This window comes from Eptesicus fuscus, chromosome 4, assembly GCF_027574615.1.
Source record: "Eptesicus fuscus isolate TK198812 chromosome 4, DD_ASM_mEF_20220401, whole genome shotgun sequence".
NCBI classification, from domain to species: domain Eukaryota; kingdom Metazoa; phylum Chordata; class Mammalia; order Chiroptera; family Vespertilionidae; genus Eptesicus; species Eptesicus fuscus.
The window spans coordinates 84,305,368-84,324,937 of record NC_072476.1 but is presented as its reverse complement, the minus strand read 5'-3'; the positions used below and the strand labels follow the sequence as shown (position 1 = coordinate 84,324,937).

General features: G+C 58.4%; 1 protein-coding gene across 2 annotated transcripts; it reads left to right on the top strand.

Moving 5' to 3' along the window:
- The first annotated feature begins 1,178 nt into the window (after positions 1-1,178).
- TERT (telomerase reverse transcriptase) lies at positions 1,179-19,570 on the top strand. Of its 2 annotated transcripts, XM_008161815.3 has the most exons (16): positions 1,179-1,397; positions 1,513-2,824; positions 5,624-5,819; positions 7,043-7,223; positions 8,039-8,218; positions 9,044-9,202; positions 12,121-12,216; positions 12,775-12,860; positions 13,079-13,192; positions 13,506-13,577; positions 14,220-14,408; positions 14,760-14,886; positions 15,821-15,882; positions 18,001-18,125; positions 18,869-19,006; positions 19,467-19,570. In XM_008161815.3, exons 1-16 carry the CDS (start codon positions 1,179-1,181, stop codon positions 19,568-19,570), a joined length of 3,360 nt encoding a protein of 1,119 aa, XP_008160037.2. The 2 variants fall into 2 exon arrangements, with proteins under 2 accessions (XP_008160037.2, XP_054570283.1); XM_054714308.1 differs by lacking the exon at positions 14,220-14,408.

Genomic DNA, 19,570 nt, shown 5'->3' with positions numbered 1-19,570 from the left:
CACCTCAAGGAGCCTCCCAGACCTGGAAGCTTCTTAGTGATGCAAACGTGGACACCTGCAGTGACTGGGTCTGGGTGTAATCTCATTGGGGTGACTCCTCTGAACTGCCTTGTTCAGATGACCAGCCCTTGTCAAAACTGTCCTCCTGCCTCTGGGGAGGATGAAGGGTTGTGGGGGTCTCTGCTGCTGAGCTGAAAGTCGAGGATCCTGACTATTTTCGAAGCTGCAAGGCTATAGGGAGGTGCCTTGGTCTGTCCAGTCTCACCTTCCTCCCCCTGGGTTGGGAGGGCTCATGTATGAAGGGACCACGCAGGTGAGTCCATAGGTGGCTCCACTTTCTCCCCTTCCTTGGCAGACTGACCAGGTGTGTGATGAATAGGGAATTGATTTTTTGTGTGTATTTCTGTTTATGGTCGGAACAAGAGAAGCTTAAGAAGCCAAAGAGAAATTACAGTCCTGGTCAAGGAGACCAAGTCCGCGGAGAAGGACTGCTGCTACCTGCTGACCACGGCCACTACCCGCTGCCCGCCCTGAAAATGATGCGGGAGCACCACTGGGTGCCGGCGGAGGATGCGCCTGTGCCTTCAATCCCCCCAGGCCTGCCTGGCCCGAGCAGTGGGGTCCATTCTCTCCTTTGTACATCATTATATATTGTCTTCCTTCTAAACTCCTCTACTGAACCCCAGAGCAGCCCTCTGTGCCGGAGTTAACGGTCCCCGTGAGAAAATGATAAACCAGAAGCACCCTCTCTCCAGGGGGTGCAGAGTGCACCAGGTCTCCCAGGGGTCCCCTCGGATACCCCCAGAGCCTCTCCAAGGTGAGCCTCGCTGCGAGCCCTGCACCCTGGGGGAGGTCGCTGGGCGCGGGTGGGGAGGCTGACCAGTGCAGCGGCGCAGAGGGGGCACACCAGGCCTCATGGACACCAGATGCCAACATCAGGCACCGAACACCAGAGCGGGAGGTAAAGTAAAGGGGCCGAGCACCATCTGTGACCCGCCCCTTCGGCCTGACCAGGCTCCGCCCCTTCCTCCCCCAGCCTCGCCTCCTCTGCGCAGACCCCGCCTCCCCTGCGCAGACCCCGCCGGCTCCGCCCCTTTCCCCTCCCCTGGGATCCCTTCTGGCAGCGCAGCGCGCGCGCCCCGGTTTACTACACGTGGGAGCCCAGCACGCCTCCTGCAATGCCGCGCGCGCCCCGGTGCCGCGCCGTACGCGCCTTGTTGCGGGGCCGCTACCGGGAGGTGCTACCGCTGGACACCTTCGTGCGGCGCCTGGGTCCCCAGGGCCGGTGCCTCGTGCAGCCGGGGGACCCGATGGCCTTTCGCGCCCTGGTGGCCCAGTGCCTGGTGTGTGTGCCCTGGGACGCGCAGCCACCCCCCGTCGCCCCGGACTTCCGTCAGGTGGGCTTCCCGGGGTCTCTGGTCGGGCCTGCGGGGTGGGGTGAGGGCCGGACGCCGTCGCCCTGATGCTCCCGGGCACCTCCGTGCCCTGCGACTCGAGACCCCTCTCCCGCAGGTGTCCTGCCTGAAGGAGCTGGTGGCCAGGGTCGTGCAGCGGCTCTGCGAGCGCGGCGCGAGGAACGTGCTGGCCTTCGGCTTCGCGCTGCTGGACGGGGCCCGCGGCGGCCCGCCCATGGCCTTCACGACCAACGTGCGCAGCTACCTGCCCAACACTGTGACCGAGACGCTGCGCGGCAGCGGTGCCTGGGGACTGCTGCTGCGCCGCGTGGGTGACGACGTGCTCACACACCTGCTGGCACGCTGCGCGCTTTACCTGCTAGTGCCTCCCAACTGTGCCTACCAGGTGTGCGGGCCACCCCTCTACGACCTCTGCACCACAAGACACGCGGGCGGGAGCCTGACGGGCCTCGGACCCACGCGCCAGGCCTGGAATGGCGGAGGTGGCGGGGAGGCCGGGGTACCCCCCGGCTGCCGAACGAAGCGACGACGGAGCAGCGCAGGGGGAAGTCCGCCTCAGGCCAAGAGGCCCAGGCATGGCCCGATCCCAGAGCCATGCCGGGGCCCAGGGGCCAGCGACCCCCGCGTGGTGACACCTACCAGAGCCGCCACGGAAGCCTCGCCTGGGGAGGGCGAGCCGCGCAGGCCCCGGCGCCCCTTACCACTGCTGGGCCGCGAGCGGGAGGCCGGCTGCCCTTTCTCTCGGCCCTCACGTCCCCAGGCCGCTCCTGGTCCCCGAGTGGTCGCCGAGACCAAGCAGTTTCTCTACTGCTCGGGTGGCAAGGAACGGCTGCGCTCCTCCTTCCTGCTCAACTCTCTGCAGCCCAGCCTGACCGGGGCCCGGAGACTAGTGGAAACCATCTTTCTGGACTGGAAGCCCCTGCAGCGGGGGGCTCCCCGCAGGACGCGCCGCCTTCCCACGCGTTACTGGCGGATGAGGCCCTTGTTCCAGGAGCTGCTTGCGAACCATGCGCGGTGTCCCTACGGCGCGCTGCTCCGGGAGCACTGCCCGCTGCGAGACTCAGCCACTCCGGCCACCCCAGCAGCGGTGGAGGAGGCGGCGGCAGTGGGGTCCAGCAACCAGGGGTGCAGTGGAGTGGGCATCAGCGCCCCGGAGGAGGACACTGGCCCGCCGCGCTTGGTCCAGCTGCTCCGCCAGCACAGCAGTCCTAAGCACGTGTACGGGCTGCTGCGGGCCTGTCTTCGCAGGCTGGTGCCCGCACGCCTCTGGGGCTCCAGGCACAACGAGCGCCGATTCTTGAAGAACGTGAAGAAATTCATCTCTCTGGGGAAGTTCGCCAAGCTCTTGAGTCAGGAGCTGACCTGGAAAATGAAAGTGCAGGACTGCGCCTGGCTGTGCCAAAGCCCAGGTGAGGAGGTGGGTGCCAGGGCCCTGCAAGCCCAGGCCCCACAACCAGCAATACAGTAAGCCCCCGCCTCCCCTTATCTCCCCGCCCCCGCCCCCCCTCCCCCGCTTCTTGCTGCTGCAGAATGGCTCTGTCTGGTTTCTCTGCCTCTGATCCACTCTCCCACCCAGTTTGCATCAACTACAGGACTTTTCACGGACGCTGGCAGGTTCTGGGTGTTGGGAATGGGAAGTAAGCACATGGAGCATGGCTATGGCAACAGGATGGAAGCCTCCAGAAGCTCTCCTGAGTGTCCCAAACGTTAATTCATAATCCCTTTTTTGACATTCATGTTTATCACTCAGGGCAAGGTGATTCAGACAGCAAAGTGACCTTCCAGCAACTTGCTTGTTTTGTTTTTATTTTAATTGTGGGAAACACCACATAACATGAGATCTACCTCTTAACCACTGTTTGCATGTACAGGACAACAGTGCTGAGTGTAAGCAGGGCTGCACAGCAGATCTCTAGAACTTGTTCATACTGCGTGACTCGTACACCCACAGACCACCTGGAGCAGTGTGGGTGACCCTCAGGTGCGTCAGACTCAGTTGAGTTAGCTGTCACACGCTCACTGTTCTTGGGGCTTCATCTTGCCTTGTGAAAGGAGAGTTTGACCTCTATGACTCTGTTCCCCAACTTCCAATGAGGCCTTGCTCCACCATGGCGTTTTCCCAGGCAGCTGGGACCTCTGCGGCATCCTTGCTCACTCAGGCTGTACCCTAGGCATTTGTTTCTTTCTGTGGCTGGGCCATGCCAGCTGCCCCCTGGCTGAATAAATGATGCACGGGCAGCCTTGGCCTCTGAGCCACCTCTCCAGTCACGGCTGTCCATGGTCACCTCTTCCACCCTCTCCTGCTGGGACACCCCTTCCTCTGTGCTGGCCTTCTGCCCTGCCAGGCGCTCTGTTCACAGCATCCAGCTCCTTTGCTTCTGTCTAGCCAACCTTGACCATTGTCCCACCTGCCATGCTGTCTTTTGACTCCCATTGACTGCCTGCTCCCCAGCCTTGGAGGCCAGCCTGCCAGCTGACCGCATCTGCTGCATTGTTTAGAGACATCGCAAGACAGGTTCCTGATGGAAACTCAGGAGCTGCCATGGCTCCTTGCTTGCTTACTCAGTCTCCCTGGGCTGTCTTATCCTTGGGCTGGTGGCAACTCCTGCCCCTAACCTGGGCATACACTGCTGCTGCCTTAGGTTGTGCTCTGCCTCCAACTCACATCCTACCACACCATCACTTTTCCTGAGCTACCATCCATCTCCCTCCTGTAGGGGCCACCTTTACCTGCAGGCCAGAGTCTGGGTGGGGCCATTACCGGACCTTTGTTTTGAATTCTGTTAGTTTTCCCGATGGTTGTATCCTTCCTCTGCTCTCGTCCTCTGACCTCTCGGGTGGAGGCCTGGCGGTGCCTTTCCTTTGGTCCTGCTCGGCTGCCCCTGTGTTCTGATGTGTTGCTCGCACTTTTATATCAACTGCATTTAAGTGTTTTGTCGTTTTTGTCATTTCTTCTTTGATCCGTGAGTTCTTTAGACATATAGTTTGGATTTTTCAAATGAGTGGGTATGTTATCTCTTTTGTTACTGATTTCCGATTCGGGTGTGTCGTGGTCTGAGTGCCCTGAGCTGTTTGGAACTTGCTTTGTCATCTCGTGGGCAGTCTTCACCGGTGCTCCTATTGTCCTGGAGGCCCGCTTGGTGGCTGTGTTCGCTGTCAGGCTTGTTCTGTGCTGTGGGAAACCGTGTGTCCTTCCCGGGGCCCAGTGCTGAGCGGTGCTTGTTTCCTTGGGCCGATTGTCCCGCTCCTCGTGTTCTGACAGTGTTTGGTGGTTTTATTAGGCACAGCACGTTTGAGAAGCTTTATCTTCCTGATGTACGTCTACTAATTCTTTTTACCGTAAAGTCTGTCAGAACAGCTTAGAGAACATCTGCACTGGCTTCTTTTTGGTTAGCGTTTACCTCATATAATTTGTCATTATTTGATTTTTATTTTCAATCTTTTTATATCTCCATAATTTAGATGTGTCTTCTTAATAGCCTGTGACTGACATTTTAAGTTTATTTTGATCCAGTGTGAGTCTTTGCCACATTCCTATAAAATCTGATTTGTTTTCATTTCTCTATAATTATATAGTTGTGCCTACATGTTTTTCTTTGTCGTTTGCCTGCCTTTCCCATGCCCTTACTCCTCGTTCTGGTTTTGCCTCCCAGTAGCTAGAAATTAGACTCTCCATTCTCTTTCCTCAGTGGTTTCCCTTCTGAGCAACATAAGTAAGGGCCTTAGCATATTTTAATCTGGTCCCACCCCAGCCTGTGTGCTGTTTCCCCACTGGCCTGGTTATGGCCCAGATTAGACACTGTTACTGTTTCCCACGGTTATTGTGCATTCAGCTTTGTCCCCACCCTGCTGTTCCCCATCCTATCTTCTGTCCCACACCTGCCTCTGGGTCCTTTACATGTTTCCATATGTGCCGTGGCCCTTGTGGCAGCCGGGTGACACCATGGACCTCTTCCCACGATGTTTCACAGAGTAAAATGCTGAGGACCACAGAGGAGGACAGCAGCCCTGGTGCGTGTTTGGAGTCCCACAGCACGTGGCATCCCTTAGCTGGGTGTGACTGCCACCACTCACCTGGTGTCCAGCCTGGAGAACCCCAGGCATTTCTGGATCTTGCTGCTCAGTGAGGATCCCTCAACACACCAACACGTGACTGTGCATCCATGATGGTCCATGCAGGTGGGGTGAGCATGTGCCTCTCGTTCCAGGGGGTCGCTGTGTCCCAGCCACGGAACACCGTCTGAGAGAAGCGGTCCTGGCCAAGTTCCTGTGTTGGTTGATGGGCACGTACGTCGTTGAGCTGCTAAAGTCGTTTTTTTATGTCACGGAGACCACGTTTCAGAAGAACCAGCTCTTCTTTTTCCGGAAGAGCGTCTGGAGCCAATTGCAAAGCATTGGGATCAGGTATCACAGTCAGAGCATCATGTGACCCGTTTTTGCCCATCTGCAGACACAGCCCTGGTTCCTGCTCCGGGTTCCCTGTGCCCCCACCTCGGGGCCCCCACCCAGCTACTCCAGGGGCCATCCTGGCCCACAGGGGTCTTTGCTGGCATGGACTCCTGGAGCGCCTCTTTCCTTGCCTGTAGCTAGAAAATCTGTAGGGTCTCGAAAGCGGGAACAATGGTGCAAGCAAACCACTTATCCCTGGTGTGTGGTCAGATTCTATTTTAATTTGCACAGAATAAGTGGGACTTGTGTCACAAGATAAACCTGCCTGCTTGACAACTCACTGTGGGAAGTGTCTGGAGTCAGAGGTGTCTGCTGTCAGGCAGGACCCTGAGATGGAAACTTCCAGAAGGTGGACTCACCTCTGAGTGGATTTGTCTTAGTTGCTCAGTGGCTGTTTCGGGTACATTGTACAGATGTGGGCTGGATTGGAATCCATCAGGGTTAGGGGTGTGACGGCCCGACACACAAGCTTTCCTCCTCTCTGCGACCAGCCTGGCCGAGGGCTTGGCGAGGACCAGATCAGGGCTCCCGGGCTCCATGCACATTTAGGTCAAACCCAAGCCTGAACCTCTGAAGGGAGGCAGCAACTCCTGAACCAGGGCCCAGTCCCAGTCCTCCTGCACCTGGGAGAGGGTCTGGAAGCCCTTATCATAGGTCTGAGGAGGTGCACAGTGCATCCTGTTGAATAATTTAAAAGTTCACGACATAGGATCCCAAGTGGTCTCTTTTACCCTCACTGTGGGGACCATCAACTTGCCAGTTGGGCATTCAGGTGCCTCCGACCTCCCTTCACTACCAGGCCACGGCTCAGGGAGCATTCTTAACCTCTGCCTCTCCCTGGAGGAGGTTTCAAGGGAAAGGCCAGCAGGGAGCTGTGGGGATCCCTGGAGAGTCATTTCTGACCCTTGTGAGGTTGTACCAAGTAGCCCCACCCCCGCCCCACATTCCTTGTGGCAAAACATGGGGCCTTTTTCCTAGGGGTCCCGTCCCATCCCAGCCGCACTAGCCAGGGCTCTGGAGCAGAGGGAACGGGCGTCCTGGGGCCCCCGGCACAGAGGGCGCTCCAGCAGCGTCTGGTCATGGTGTCAGTGCAGCCTCCTGGACACGGCACCTCCGCAGGTCGACCGCCTGGGTTCTTGTGTGGCTGCCGAGCCACATCTCATGAGGTTCTGTTTCAGACAACACTTCGATAGGGTGCAGCTTCGAGAGCTGTCGGCAGCCGAGGTCAAGCGACACCGGGAAGCCAGGCCTGCTCTACTGATGTCCAGACTCCGCTTCCTCCCCAAGCCCCGCGGGCTGCGGCCGATCGTGAACATGGACTACGTCGTGGGAGCCAGAACGTTCCATGGGGACAAGAAGGTCACCACCTTTGTTTCATTTTTTAAGCAAACAGCATTCAGCCCCAGGCCTGGTGTCCAGGTAGACAGGCCGAGGGCCCCGGGGTGCCATGGGTGGGCCGTGCTCTTGGGTCCGAGGAGGAGCTCGCAGGCAGGCCAGTCCTTGAAGCTGCTGCACAGGCTCCGAGACCCCAAAGGTTCTCATGACGTGGAGCCGTGACACGTGGGACTGACCCAGTGCCCGTGGTCCTGCCGTGGCACTGGGGATGCGCGCTCTCTGAGATGCAGGAACTGGGCCATTTAGCCTTCGGGTTCCTGGACCCTGCAGGACCCCACCCTGTGGTTAGCATCCCCTTCCACCTGTGGCATCTCTGTCACCAGCAGTTCTGACCCCTTCCAAGTGCCTTCCTATAGCATTTGGGGCTGATTTTGTTGTTATTGGTGCCCCCCCTCCCCCAAAGGAAGTGAAGCTGTTGATGTGGATTAGGGACCTGGTTTGGTCTGTGAGTGCAGATGATGAACTCCTCGTCTGGGGTGGGGGAGGGGGCCAGGTGGGAGAGGTGGTCCTGTGTGTCGCTACCTGGTTCTTTATACCATGTTTCTGGGAATTCCAGGGTGGGTCCCCGGGGATGCCCTGGAGTCTGGAGTGGGCGTGGGTGGGTTGTCTATCTGGCCCTTCCACCCGAGGGAAGCTGGGTGGGCAGGGGATGCAGAAGCAGAGCTGCCCCTCGTCACTGGGCCCAGAGGTGGGAAGGGGCCATCGGGCCCCCTCCCCCACAGATCCCCTTGGCTGGGGGCCTCCCGTGACCGTGCCGCCATCCTGGACTGGCCCTGCAGGTGCAGCATCTCACCTCCAGAGTCAAGACGCTGTTCAGCGTGCTGAACTATGAGCGAGAGCAGCGCCCTGGCCTCCTGGGCGCCTCTGTGCTGGGCATGGACGACATCTATAGGGCCTGGCGTGCCTTCGTGCTGCGCATGCGGGCCCAGGACCCAGTGCCTCAGCTGTACTTCGTCAAGGTGGGTGTCCCCTCCCCCCATGAGCCCACTCAGCACCCTCAGGCTCGCCCACTGGGTGACTCCGCATCATGGGCCCTGCAGTGTGGCTGGCTTTTTCAGGGCCTGTGTCTGCCAGGGTGAGGTCCCTGTGGTAGATGGAGTTAAGGCCTTGGGAGAGGGAGGGCAGGGGACCCAGGAGGGAAGATGCTCCATTTGGGAGCATCTGACTCCTGGGGCAGAAGCTTTGAGCCTTCCTTGCTGGCATGGACTCTGCAGTTCTGCACCCCAACTCCACAGTGGCCCCTGCTCTTGGGGAGAATATGACACTGCACCTGCTCAGGGTGTTGGGGGATCCCCTTCTGAGAAGGCAATGCACCTGGCTCAGCTCACAAAGCTGGGGTGCCCTAGCACCCCGATCATCTGCCAGGGACCTGCTGCTCATTAGCCTGCACTCAGAAAGGGACACAGGCCCACGCTGGGTGTCACAGTCTGGGGTGTAGAGGGAGGGACTCAGAACCACCCTGGGATGCACAATCTGGGGTGTAGAGGGAGGGACTCAGAGCCACCCTGGGTGTTACAGTCTGGGGTGTGGAGAGAGGGACTCAGAGTCACCCTGGGGTGCTCAGTCTGGTGGATGTGGAGATGTCTCAGCAAGAGCTCCACAGTGGGGTGGGTATGTGTGGCTGGGATGGGGCTCTGGGAAGGGTGTTCAGGGGCTCCCTATCACCCCAGGGTTTTCTAAGGACAGGCTGGGGCCCCAGCTTGGCAGAGCAGAACGGGTGGGACCCAGGACACGGGGGCCAAGGTGAGTGTGAGCAGCTTATAAACGCACCTCTATCCGTGCAGGTGGACGTGATGGGTGCGTACGACGCCCTCCCTCAGGACAGGCTGGTGGAGGTGATCGCCAACGTGATCAAGCCCCAAGAGCACACATACTGCCTGCGCCAGTACGCCGTGGTCCAGAGAACTGCCCACGGACGCGTCCGGAAGTCCTTCAAAAGACACGTAAGACCTGTGGGAGTGTGCCATGAGGAGGTGTGTCCGTGACATGGATGTCTGCCCCTGCGGTCCATCCCTCCCCCATGGGCCCTGCGCCCCACTTCCTGAGCTCCCATGCTGGGAGACGCCTCCGTCCTTGTCATCCTCATGCTCTGTTCATGTCACAGTCAGTCCTCTCTCCAAGGCACTCCTGCCTGCTGTGCCCTCACAGGGCCGCAGGTTTGTGGGAGGAGGTGGCAGCACAGCCATGCGTGTGCTTCTTGGTGTCCCCATGGCTGCCCCCCGGGAGCCCAGGCCACGTCTGTGGCTACTCAGTGGGGCCAGTTGCTTCATGGCTGGCACTGTGCTGGCTCTGTGAGGAGAGGGCCAGAGGGCACCTCACCCAGGACACCCGGGCCTCGCTCACCGTTCTGCCTCCCAGGTGGGCCCGAGGGTGCCCCTCCCTGCAGCGGCCAGCGGCCTGAGGCCTCAGTGGTGCAGGGAAAGGACAACTGGAGTTCAGGTTGCACTTGAGGCCCAGTCGGCATATGGGAATTTCTGCGCAATTGTCATGAGCATGTTGGAGTGTGAGGGCACCCAACCTCCTGAACCTGTGCCGTGGGGAAGGCAGGAGCGTGCAGAAAGAGTTCCCCCAGAAATTCTTGGGAGAAGCATACCTGAAAACCCCTGGGCAAGTCAGGTGAGGGTGGGTTGCAGATCCAGAGTGGACAACACAGTGAGATTGTACATTTGTGGACAGATGGCGCCACCACCTGCATCAAAGGATAGAAAGTCACCAGCAGCCATGAGGCTCCCCCTTCCTCTCCAGGTGCCTGCCGCTCTGACCTCCCTCATGCAGACTCTCTTGCCGGTCTCAAATTCCAGGAATGTGAATTAGACGGATCGCCCTTCCTGTCTGGTTCCCATTGCTCCCCAGTGAGTCTGAGAAGCAGCTGGGGCCCTGGGAGCAGCTGCCATTCACCTCGCCCGGGGCGTGTTCCTGTGCCCACACTGCTCTCCGCTGCTGGTGGGCCTTTGCTAGTTCCGGGTTGGGAGGTTTGAACGCTGCTGGGAGCATTACTGCGATGTGTCATTTGGTGGATTCGGGTGGAGATGCCAGGCCACAGGCGTGCTTTGTTTAGTCTTAGACGTCACCAAAGAGTGTTCCTGAGTGGCTTGTGCCAGAGTGGCCATGAAGCACTGCGGCCACGGGCCAGGCCTGGGCTCGGGGGGCAGCCACGGGGACACCCAAGTACAGGAGGGCCAGGCATGCTCATGCTCACACACTTGCAAGTGTCAGCACTTGGGGGGCGGGGGGGGGGGGGGGGGGGGAGCCCGGATTCCCTGAGGGCGGGCACAGCATCTTGTGGGGTCTTGACTTGCATTCCATTGACCTTTCTATCCACCCTCCATGTGGACATTTCTTGCGTGAATGCCTGTTCAAGTCCTCTCCTCACTCTCTGACGGGCTGTCTACCTTTGTTGTTGACTTATAGGTGAAATTTGTATGTTCTGAGTACGAGTCCTCTGTCAGGTGTCTGCCTTGGTTTGTCTCGCCTTTTTAGTTGCAAGGGGAGTCTTGATGACGAGAAATTTTTAATTTTAAAGAAGGCTTTATCCATCGTTTATGGCTGAAACTGTGTTCTGTTTCAGAAACCTGCCCCTTCTTATACATGTTTTCTTTCAAGATGTTTGTTGTTTCCCCTTTCTCATTCAGGTGTTGGGTCCATTTTGAATTGATTTTTGCATATGGTATTTTTAAACTGCTCTGTTTCTGCTTAAATCCAAATTTCTCATGAACCTGCTTCCAGTTCACTAATCTTTTTCTGTCTCTAATCTTTGGTTAAACCCACTTACTGAATTCTTAAGTCCAGCGATCCTATTTTTCAGTTTTAGAAATCCCATGTGAGTTTTCTCATACATTCCAAGTCTCTGGTAAAATTCCCCGTTTTCTCCCCTATTTTATTGACTCTGTCATCTTTACTGATTTTTAAATTCCTTAACTCAGTAGCCACCCTGCCCACAATGGGCCCTGAAGGATCGTGCCTGTTTCTGCTGTTTCACTTGCGGTTTGGTCACACAGGCCTGTTCTTCGGCACGCCTCACTATTTTTTTCATGAGATACCAGACTTTTCAGTTAAAAAATGTAAAACATGGGTTTTTACATAATGTTTTTTTATTGGGGAGGATAATGTTTTCCTGAAAGTTGGAGTAGTGAATGACCTTAATACTGCAAGGGTCTTTACACTGTGGGCTGGTCTCCTTCATTTTCCCCTTCCCTGGCTGTGGCCCTCTGCCGTCTCACCTGAGAGCAGGTGTGCAGGCCTTGGTGGGCCTGGGCTCCTCTCAGCCCCTCCGCTCCGGGTGGCTGCTAGGACCACACGCAGCTCCGGCTTCTGCCAGGTTCCCTGCAGTCTCCCCAGAGTGCCTGACGCTGGGGGTTGGTGAGGATTGGAGAAGAAATCACTCACAGTTTTGACTCCTTTGTCTGCAGCCCCCTCCTCCCACCACCTGACCCTCAATCCCAGTTGCTTTGATGGCCCTGAACCCTAAGTGTCTTCAGTCATAGCCCCCCACTTTTTGCTTAAGCGCCACCTCCTTGGATTAGACAGGCCTCAGAGAGATTGTGGGATGCACCCAGGACTGGGACTCTAAGTCCACCTGCTTCCTGCCTCTCCAGCACCCGCAAGAAACTTCCTTCTGCATTCTGCCGGCACAGTAGTCATGGGGGAGGTGACTGGGTGACGTCCTGTGATTTTGTAGCGCTCTCCTCTCCCCGCATCTCCGTCCTCCTTTTCCTGAACACAGGCTGCACGGCGGGGCCTCCCTGGGTTGCTCCCAACCCCGACTTAGTCTTCCGTGATGTGACTTCTGCTTGTCGATGTCAAGGCCAGGGCCTGGGAGGGAGGCGCCCACCTGCCTCACACCTGTCCTCTTCGCCGGCAGGTGTCCACCTTCACGGACCTCCAGCCTTACATGAAACAGTTTGTGCAGCAGCTGCAGAAGACGAGCTCGCTGAGGGACGCCGTGGTCATCGAGCAGGTAGGTGTGGGCAGACGGCAAGGCCACCCTCAGCCAGCAGACACTTGCTGTGCCTTCAGCCGCATTTCTCCTTTTGCACCTCACTGCATTCTGTGTTACTGTCCAACTGCTTTAAGATTTGCTAGAGACGTCTTCTCCCTCAGTTTTGTTCTTGAGGCCAGAAGAACACGCGCCCCTGGGCTATGGGAAAGACACGTTAGATTTGACCCCTCAGGTGGGAAACCCAGGTTTCCTGTGCCTGCGCTGGGACTGCTCCTGAGTTTGTGGCTTTCTGCAGAACCGCTTCCGGTTGAGTCGGTCCTCCAAGTGTGGCTCTGAGCCCTCTGGATGGATGCCTTTCCTGGGGCCCCACCACGCGCCACAGGGCCCCACCACGTGCCACAGAGTCAGTGTGTGGCACAAGCTGTCTGGGCCAGTGGCCCCGAGTCTGAGCCCAGCCAGAGCCACAATGACCCATGCTATTCCTGCTTGTCTGCTACCGCCCAGCCCTTCTCCCCGCTGCGTGTCTCTGGCTAGCGTGTCCTGCTCACCCACGTGTGCCTCCACTTGCTTTTCCAGAGCTGCTCCCTGAACGAGGCCAGCAGCGGCCTGTTTGATGTCTTCCTGCGCCTGGTGTACAACCACATCATAAGGATCGGGGGCAAGTGAGTCAGGGCTACCTGCTGCACGTTGGTAGAGAGTCGTGCCCCATGTGGACGGTCCATGGCAGGGCTTTGCGGGCGGGTGTGTGATCTGTGTTCTCTGTGTGTGTGGTGTATGCATGTTTATGTGCTCTGAGCAACGTGTCTGCACGTGTATGTGGTCTGCACGCATGTCTGTGATATGAACATGTGCTCCACCTTCTGCCCACGTCTCCCCCCAGGTTTTACATCCAGTGTCAGGGGATCCCCCAGGGCTCCATCCTGTCCACCCTGCTGTGCAGCTTGTGCTACGGAGACATGGAGAGCAGGGTGTTCCCTGGACTTCAGCGGGACGGGTAACAGGTTCCTTGTCATTGGTGCCCTGGATTGCTTTCGCCCCCTCCCATGCTCTGGTGCAGACAGGGCTGCCCTTTCTTCATGGGAGGTTTCACAGGAGGTAGTGAGCAGGCCTCAGACGTAGGCTATGCGTGGCTCCCAGTGCACCGGGGAACGAGGCGTTTCCAGAGGACCCGGCTGGTGGCTGTGCTGGTGTGATCGCGGGGCCCCTGCCCCCTGTCCCCAGCCAGTACCGAGTCGCACGGATTACTTTGTTCTCGTGCATGTGAACTCGTATTTAACGGCCCTTTCTCGGGCCTCTTTTCCTACCAGGGTGCTCCTGCGTTTAGTGGACGACTTCTTGCTGGTCACCCCTCACCTGACGCAAGCGAAGGCCTTTCTCAGGTAAGGGTCTGCACACACATGTGTCTCGGCAGGTGCTTCTGTGGCCTCATGCTGCTGACCTTGCTCGTATCAAAAGTAGTTCTCACCTTGTGCCCAAGCTTCCCACGGCGTCCCAGCCTCCCTGCTGAGGGCATGTGGCACAGTTGTGCTGTTCTGAGACCCCAGACACACAGCATAGAAGCCTGGAGCTGAAAGCGTGGCACCAGGACACATGTATCCCCAGAGTGGACACAACTGGCCATTGCAGAGAGAACCGGTGTCCTCCATGGGCCCTGCCTGCCATCCCATCTGGCCGGTCTCAGTTCTCAGCCTGGAGCCTGAGCTCTTGGCTCACCTGTCTTACCTGTGAACAGGGTCCTGTGGCATCTACTTGGCCTTCAGGACTCAGCCTTGTGTTTCTCTCCCCTGCTGCCAGCCTCTGCCCTCCTGGCAGCCACTCTGTTCTTTGATCGTTGGCACTGGTCATCCAGAGCCTTTGGAAACCAGCACCTGGAGGCCCACAGGGTCGGTGTGGCCTCCCTTCAGTGCCAGCCCCTGCCCCCCGCTGCCTCGTGGGGTTTTACGTAGCATCGAGCGAGTGCTTCCGAGACCCTGGGTGGCGTCCCTCTCCTGCCGGTGGCTGAAGTGGCCTGTCTGCTTCAGGACCCTGTCCAGGGGAGTGCCCGAGTACGGCTGCAAGGCGAACTTGCGGAAGACGGTAGTGAACTTCCCCCTGGAAGACGATGCCCTGGGCAGCACGGCCCCCCTGCAGCTGCCGGCCCACTGCCTGTTCCCCTGGTGTGGCTTGCTGCTGGACACGCGGACCCTGGAGGTGTTCTGTGACTACTCCAGGTAAGTGCGCCTAGCCAGGTGTACGTGGGCCAGTCTAGCCCCGTTCCTGCTCTGTGTGCAGCACATGGCTACGGTCCCGAAAGGTCAGAGGCCTAGGTGCTAGCTCAGCTCCCCCTCCAGAGCAGGGGCACGTCATTCTTGTGTGGGTGAGGGGACCGGCCAGGTGAGCAGTTTTCTGGAGTATTTTTGGTAAAAGGAAATTGTATGGCAGACTTGGGGACCCCCAGCATGTAGGGAAGCAGTATAGATCTGAACCCAGAGATTTCAGGTCCTGCTGGACACCAGGCTCTTTGCATGAGGGTACGCACTTTAATGCCCATCCACAGCCTCGCTGGATGTCATGTGTTGCAGTTATGCCCAGACCTCAATCAGAGCAAGTCTCGCCTTCAGCCAGGGCTTCAAGCCCGGGAGGAGCATGCGTCGAAAGCTCTTTGCGGTGTTAAGGCTGAAATGTCACAGTCTGCTTCTGGATCTGCAGGTGAGCATGCCGCCAGCAGGTGAGCCACGCAGCCAGCTGACTTCAGAGCGCAGAAGACCTGCTGCTCAGTCTACCTGTGGGAGCTGTTTTATAGGTTTTATTGTGTATTGTGTGTGTATAAGTGTGTGGATGTGCATGCACGTGTGAGTGTGAGCATGCATGTGTGTGAGTGAACGCATGGGTGTGTGTGCATATGGGTATATGTTTATATGTGTGTGTGCATGGATGTGCATGTGTGAGTATACATCTGGGTGTATATGCATGCATGTGAATGTGCATATATGCCCCTGTGTGTATTGAGGGTCCTTTTCCTTATCCCCTCTCCGGCTCCCATCTTCCTCAGCCCTGGAGCTCCTCCTTGCAGGGTATGGGACTCAGGCCTCAGCGGGCTAAGGCTTTGGAGCCTCAGGGCCCAGGACGTCATCCCAGCAGGTCTGGGCACTCATCTCCTTGTCCCTTTCTGCCTGGTTCCCTTAGGCAGCTCCAGCAGAGTCCTGACTCAACCCCAGGCGGTGAGGAGCCACCAGTGAGGACACAATGGTCCTTTTTTTATTTTTTTTTTTTAAATTACTTTATTGATTAAGGTATCACATATTTGTCATCACTCCCCCCCCATTCCCATCCCAAACCCCCCCACACGCATGCCCCCATTCCCCCGTTGTCCGTGATCACTGGTTAGGCTCATATGCAAGCACACAAGTCCTTTGGTTGATCTATCTCCCTTGTCCCCACCCTCCCCTACCTTCCCTCTGAGGTCTGACAGTCTGATCAATGCTGTTCTTGTTCTTCAGTCTATGTTGTTCAGCATTTCCCCTAGATGAGTGAGCTCACAATGGTCCTTTTTTAAAAACTCCATTTGAGCTGGTGATAAAGCAAAAGATAAAAATTTAAACTTCAGATGCATTTCCAACATTTCCTTTCCTTGTGACTCCAGGTGAATGGCCTTCAGACGGTTTGCACAAACGTTTACAAGATATTCCTGCTGCAGGCCTACAGGTGGGCTCACTGGCTGCGCCACCACGGGGACGGGCGCATGGCCACGCGCTGCCTGGGTCCCGCTTTCCCGAGCCCGGGGACAGCACCCACTCCCCGGCTCCCAGGCCTTCATGCTGATGCCTTCCGTTTATGAGAGCATTTTCAACGGCAGAGGCTGCCTCTGTGTGGTTCATAGAGGCTCTGCTTTGTTGGAGGGCCTGTTCCCTTCACCAGGTGGTGATGGGGCTGCATGGCCCTGTGGGTGTCCCTGTCTCCCGGTGGGTGGAGGGGAGGTCGGAGGAGGAGAGCTGCAGGTGTGAGGAAGGCAGTCACGCGTGGTCGTGGGAGGCAGATGCCCTGCTGAGAGGATCCCAGAGAGCAGAGGATCCAGCCGGTGCAGGTGACCATCCGTGGCCACAAACACTCCAGTGCCCCCCAGAGGGGGCTCTGGTGTGCGGCTCCCAATCAGCCCAGCCACCACTCCTGGCACACATTGGTGTGTGCTGAGGCCCAGCTGTGCTTCCAGAACATTCCCTGGGTTCGCGACCCCCTGCTGAGAACTGGGGCAGAACACAGTGGAGCCATTCACTGGTTGTCCTGAGTCTTTGCTGGGAAACCAGTTCCACTGTCAAGTTGTGCTGGTCCCTCCGGAAGATGGACATTAGCCTGGCTACCTGCCCGTCTGGCCTCAGGACGCTGGTGTTGGCTCAGTGGTTTCCAGGGGAGACCTGCCACCAGGCAGCTCACGGGGAAAGCGTTCTGCCCGAAGTCAGGGCCAGTGGCTGTAAGCCGTGGGGTGGATGAGGGGTGCGCATGTCTCCCGAGTGCTGGGAAGCCAGGCATCTATGTTTTGAGCCCCTGAGTTTGTGTTAGCCAAGGCTGTGCCCATGTGAGACAAGGTCGTCTCGTAGGAGCTGGATGGGGCTCTTGGAGGAAATGCCTGTTAAATGTCACCAAGAAACTCCTTCAGCCCCGGGGGCCCGTGCCCTCGGCTTTGGCCAGGAGGGCCATGTGTGCACTTCTGTTGTTCCCTTCGTGTCTGGGAGGCGTGGAGCCTGCAGGCTCAGTCCAGGGACCCCAGTGCTCAGGCTGCGTCCTCCTGCTTTTCATGTGTTTCCTCCTTCACCTGCATCTTCTCCCGTGCACTCCTGCTCCGGGTGCAAGCTGCCGTGACTCCTCTGCAGATGTGCTCAGTATAAACAGGAACGTGCCCTCGGGCCATTCACAGCCAACAACAAGGTGGCTGTACACCCTCTCACTTCTCGGGGCCCTCAGGGTGAGGAGCAGTCAGGTGATGCTTCCAAGTCAGCGGGAGACCAGCCCCAGGTCCTTGGTGTTCAGCTGAAGGTTTTGCTCTGGTGTTCAGCCCGGCCTCACCCTTGTGTCCCCGGTGGTGGACCCCCTTGCTCTGTGGGGCCGTGGCCTCAGACACCTGCCTGCCGGGGCATGTTGTAGTGACCTGGGTACAGAGCGGGCACCTGGGGCAGCTCCATGCTCCTCATTCAGGGAGCGGCAGTCCCAAAGCAACAGTGGGTGCTGAGCTGCCTTCTCCTCCACCGCTGAGAGTTAGCTGCTTCCCAATGTGGAAGGTTAGGCGTGCGGGCCTGCCCGTGCCCTCCCCGGCAGGAGGGGGTACGTAAAGCTGGACCGTGATGGCCACAGCAGCCAGGGCTGCGGCATTGGGCCCAGGGAATGTCCCTGGCACACAGAGCAGGACACTCACCGGGCACTGTCTGAGGACCTGCCGGGCTCAGCCTTTTCGGACAAGCGTGGGCTTCAGGTTGGAGGCTTTGGCGGATGTGATATCCACTAGTGGAGGCCTCTCCCCACCCTGCATTGAGCACCACCCCTCTTTTGGGAGAGGGTCCTCCAGCTGCAGAATAGGGTCCCCTTCCAGGCCAGGGGCGCGGCCCCACCCAGTTTCCAGGCCTGGCTCCCCTCTCCCAGGAGTGGGGAAGCCTCCACCGCAGCAGGGTGAGCGTGAGGGAGGGGTCACATTGCTGGCTGATGGACACATGCACGTTGTTTGGAAGGGGCCCAGGGAATGGGCCATGTGCACACCGGCCCCTGTAGACACACACACCTGCTCGTGCACACGCAGCCGCGGGACTTTCCTCTGAGAAACCTGACCTTCCTCAGGTTCCACGCCTGTGTGCTCCAGCTCCCGTTTAGCCAGCACGTTCGGAAGAACCCCTCGTTTTTCCTCCGCGTCATCTCTGACACCGCGTCACGCTGCCACACCCTTCTGAAAGCCAAGAACCCAGGTGGGTGTGCAAGCGACCCAGGGCTGGGGTGGCCTGTGGTGCTGGCAAATGCCAGGTGCTCACCGCACGATTGCAGCACGGAGCTGCCTGTGCCCCATGGGCGCCGGTGGCGGGCACAGCTCCGGCCTGGTGTAGCGGAGGCAGGATTCGGGGAATTGGGCTCTCGACACTTCCCGCCACGGTTTAACTTGCTAAGCACTAGCTGACCTCTCGCCCACCCTCTGCTCTGTGGGCAGACATCTGTCCTGATTGGAACGCAAGGGGACATTTGGGAGCTGCCTTCTCCCGGGCAGGGCCTCCTCTCTGGTGCTCAGGGGGTGCTTGCACAAATCCAGGCAGTAGTCAGGAGGAGGCTGGGCCCCAAGTCCCCTGCCTGTCTTGGGGGGGGGGGGGGCGGTGAGGGACACCCACACCATCCGCTTCGCCCTCGTCATGCACAGTCATAATCAGCCTCAGGTCAGGTCGTGCTGTGTCTTTGTGGTCCTGAGGTTGACCGACTCGACTTTCTGTTTATTTCTGTTTAGAGGAAGTTTCTCTGAAGAAATTTAAAACATTTCAGTTGTCAGAATTCTGTGTACCCTGTTGTTGGGTGGCCCCTGAAACAAAGTCTCCTGTTTGGCCCCTGCTCCTGCACTCCGCCCGGCAGGGACCCCTGGCGTCCACGGGAGCACACGGCCTCTCCTGGGAGGAGCGCTGGGACACTGGCCAGTGGGAGTGTCAGCCTCTGCTTGTGTTGTTTCCAGGGGTGCGTCTGGGGACCAAGGGCGCTGCAGGCCCATTTCCTTCTGAAGCAGCAAGGTGGCTGTGCTTTCACGCCTTCCTGCTGAAGCTGTCTCGCCACAGCGCCACCTACAGGTGTCTCCTGGGAGCGCTCCAGACTGGTAAGCTTAAGGCACCCCTTGTCTGCCCCTCTGTGTCTGAGTAACAGGGGTGGTGGGAACAGGAGCCCCCAGGTGATAGGGTACAGGTGGCTCGAGGGTCCTGGTGCCCTCACCTGGCGGGCCTGGCATGCCCAATCAGTCGCTCCACCTCCAACCCTTCCCTCCAAGGCCAACATTTCCCGCGGGAACTGCGTCTCCCTCCCTCTCTCCTCCAGCCCCGCTGGTCTGAGTGCCCTTCCTCCCACCCCTGGCCTGTGTCCTGGCTGCAGCCCCCCTCTTCCATGCTCTGACATCCTTGCTGGTCCCTGTCTGTTCCTCGGCCATGCACCTGGAGCCTGACCTGCACACAGTAGGCGCTCAGGACTCAGCCAACTCTTCCTGCCCCTCAGTGGGTCCAGGAGGTGAGGTGAACGTTCTCTGGTTCCCTCTGGGAAGAGGTCTGATCTCGATCATCTTGCAGCCCAAGCGCAGCTGTGCCGGCAGCTCCCGAGGAGGACGCTTGCCACCCTGGAGGCTGCAGCCGACCCAGCCCTGACCACAGACTTCAGGACCATCTTGGACTGA

Coding starts and splice junctions, on each gene's coding strand:
- TERT (XM_008161815.3), top strand. CDS start 1,179: ATGCCGCGCGCGCCCCGGTGCCGCGCCGTACGCGCCTTGTTGCGGGGC. Junction 5,820..7,042: donor TTGCAAAGCATTGGGATCAG/GTATCACAGTCA, acceptor GTTCTGTTTCAG/ACAACACTTCGATAGGGTGC. Junction 15,883..18,000: donor TTCCTGCTGCAGGCCTACAG/GTGGGCTCACTG, acceptor GACCTTCCTCAG/GTTCCACGCCTGTGTGCTCC.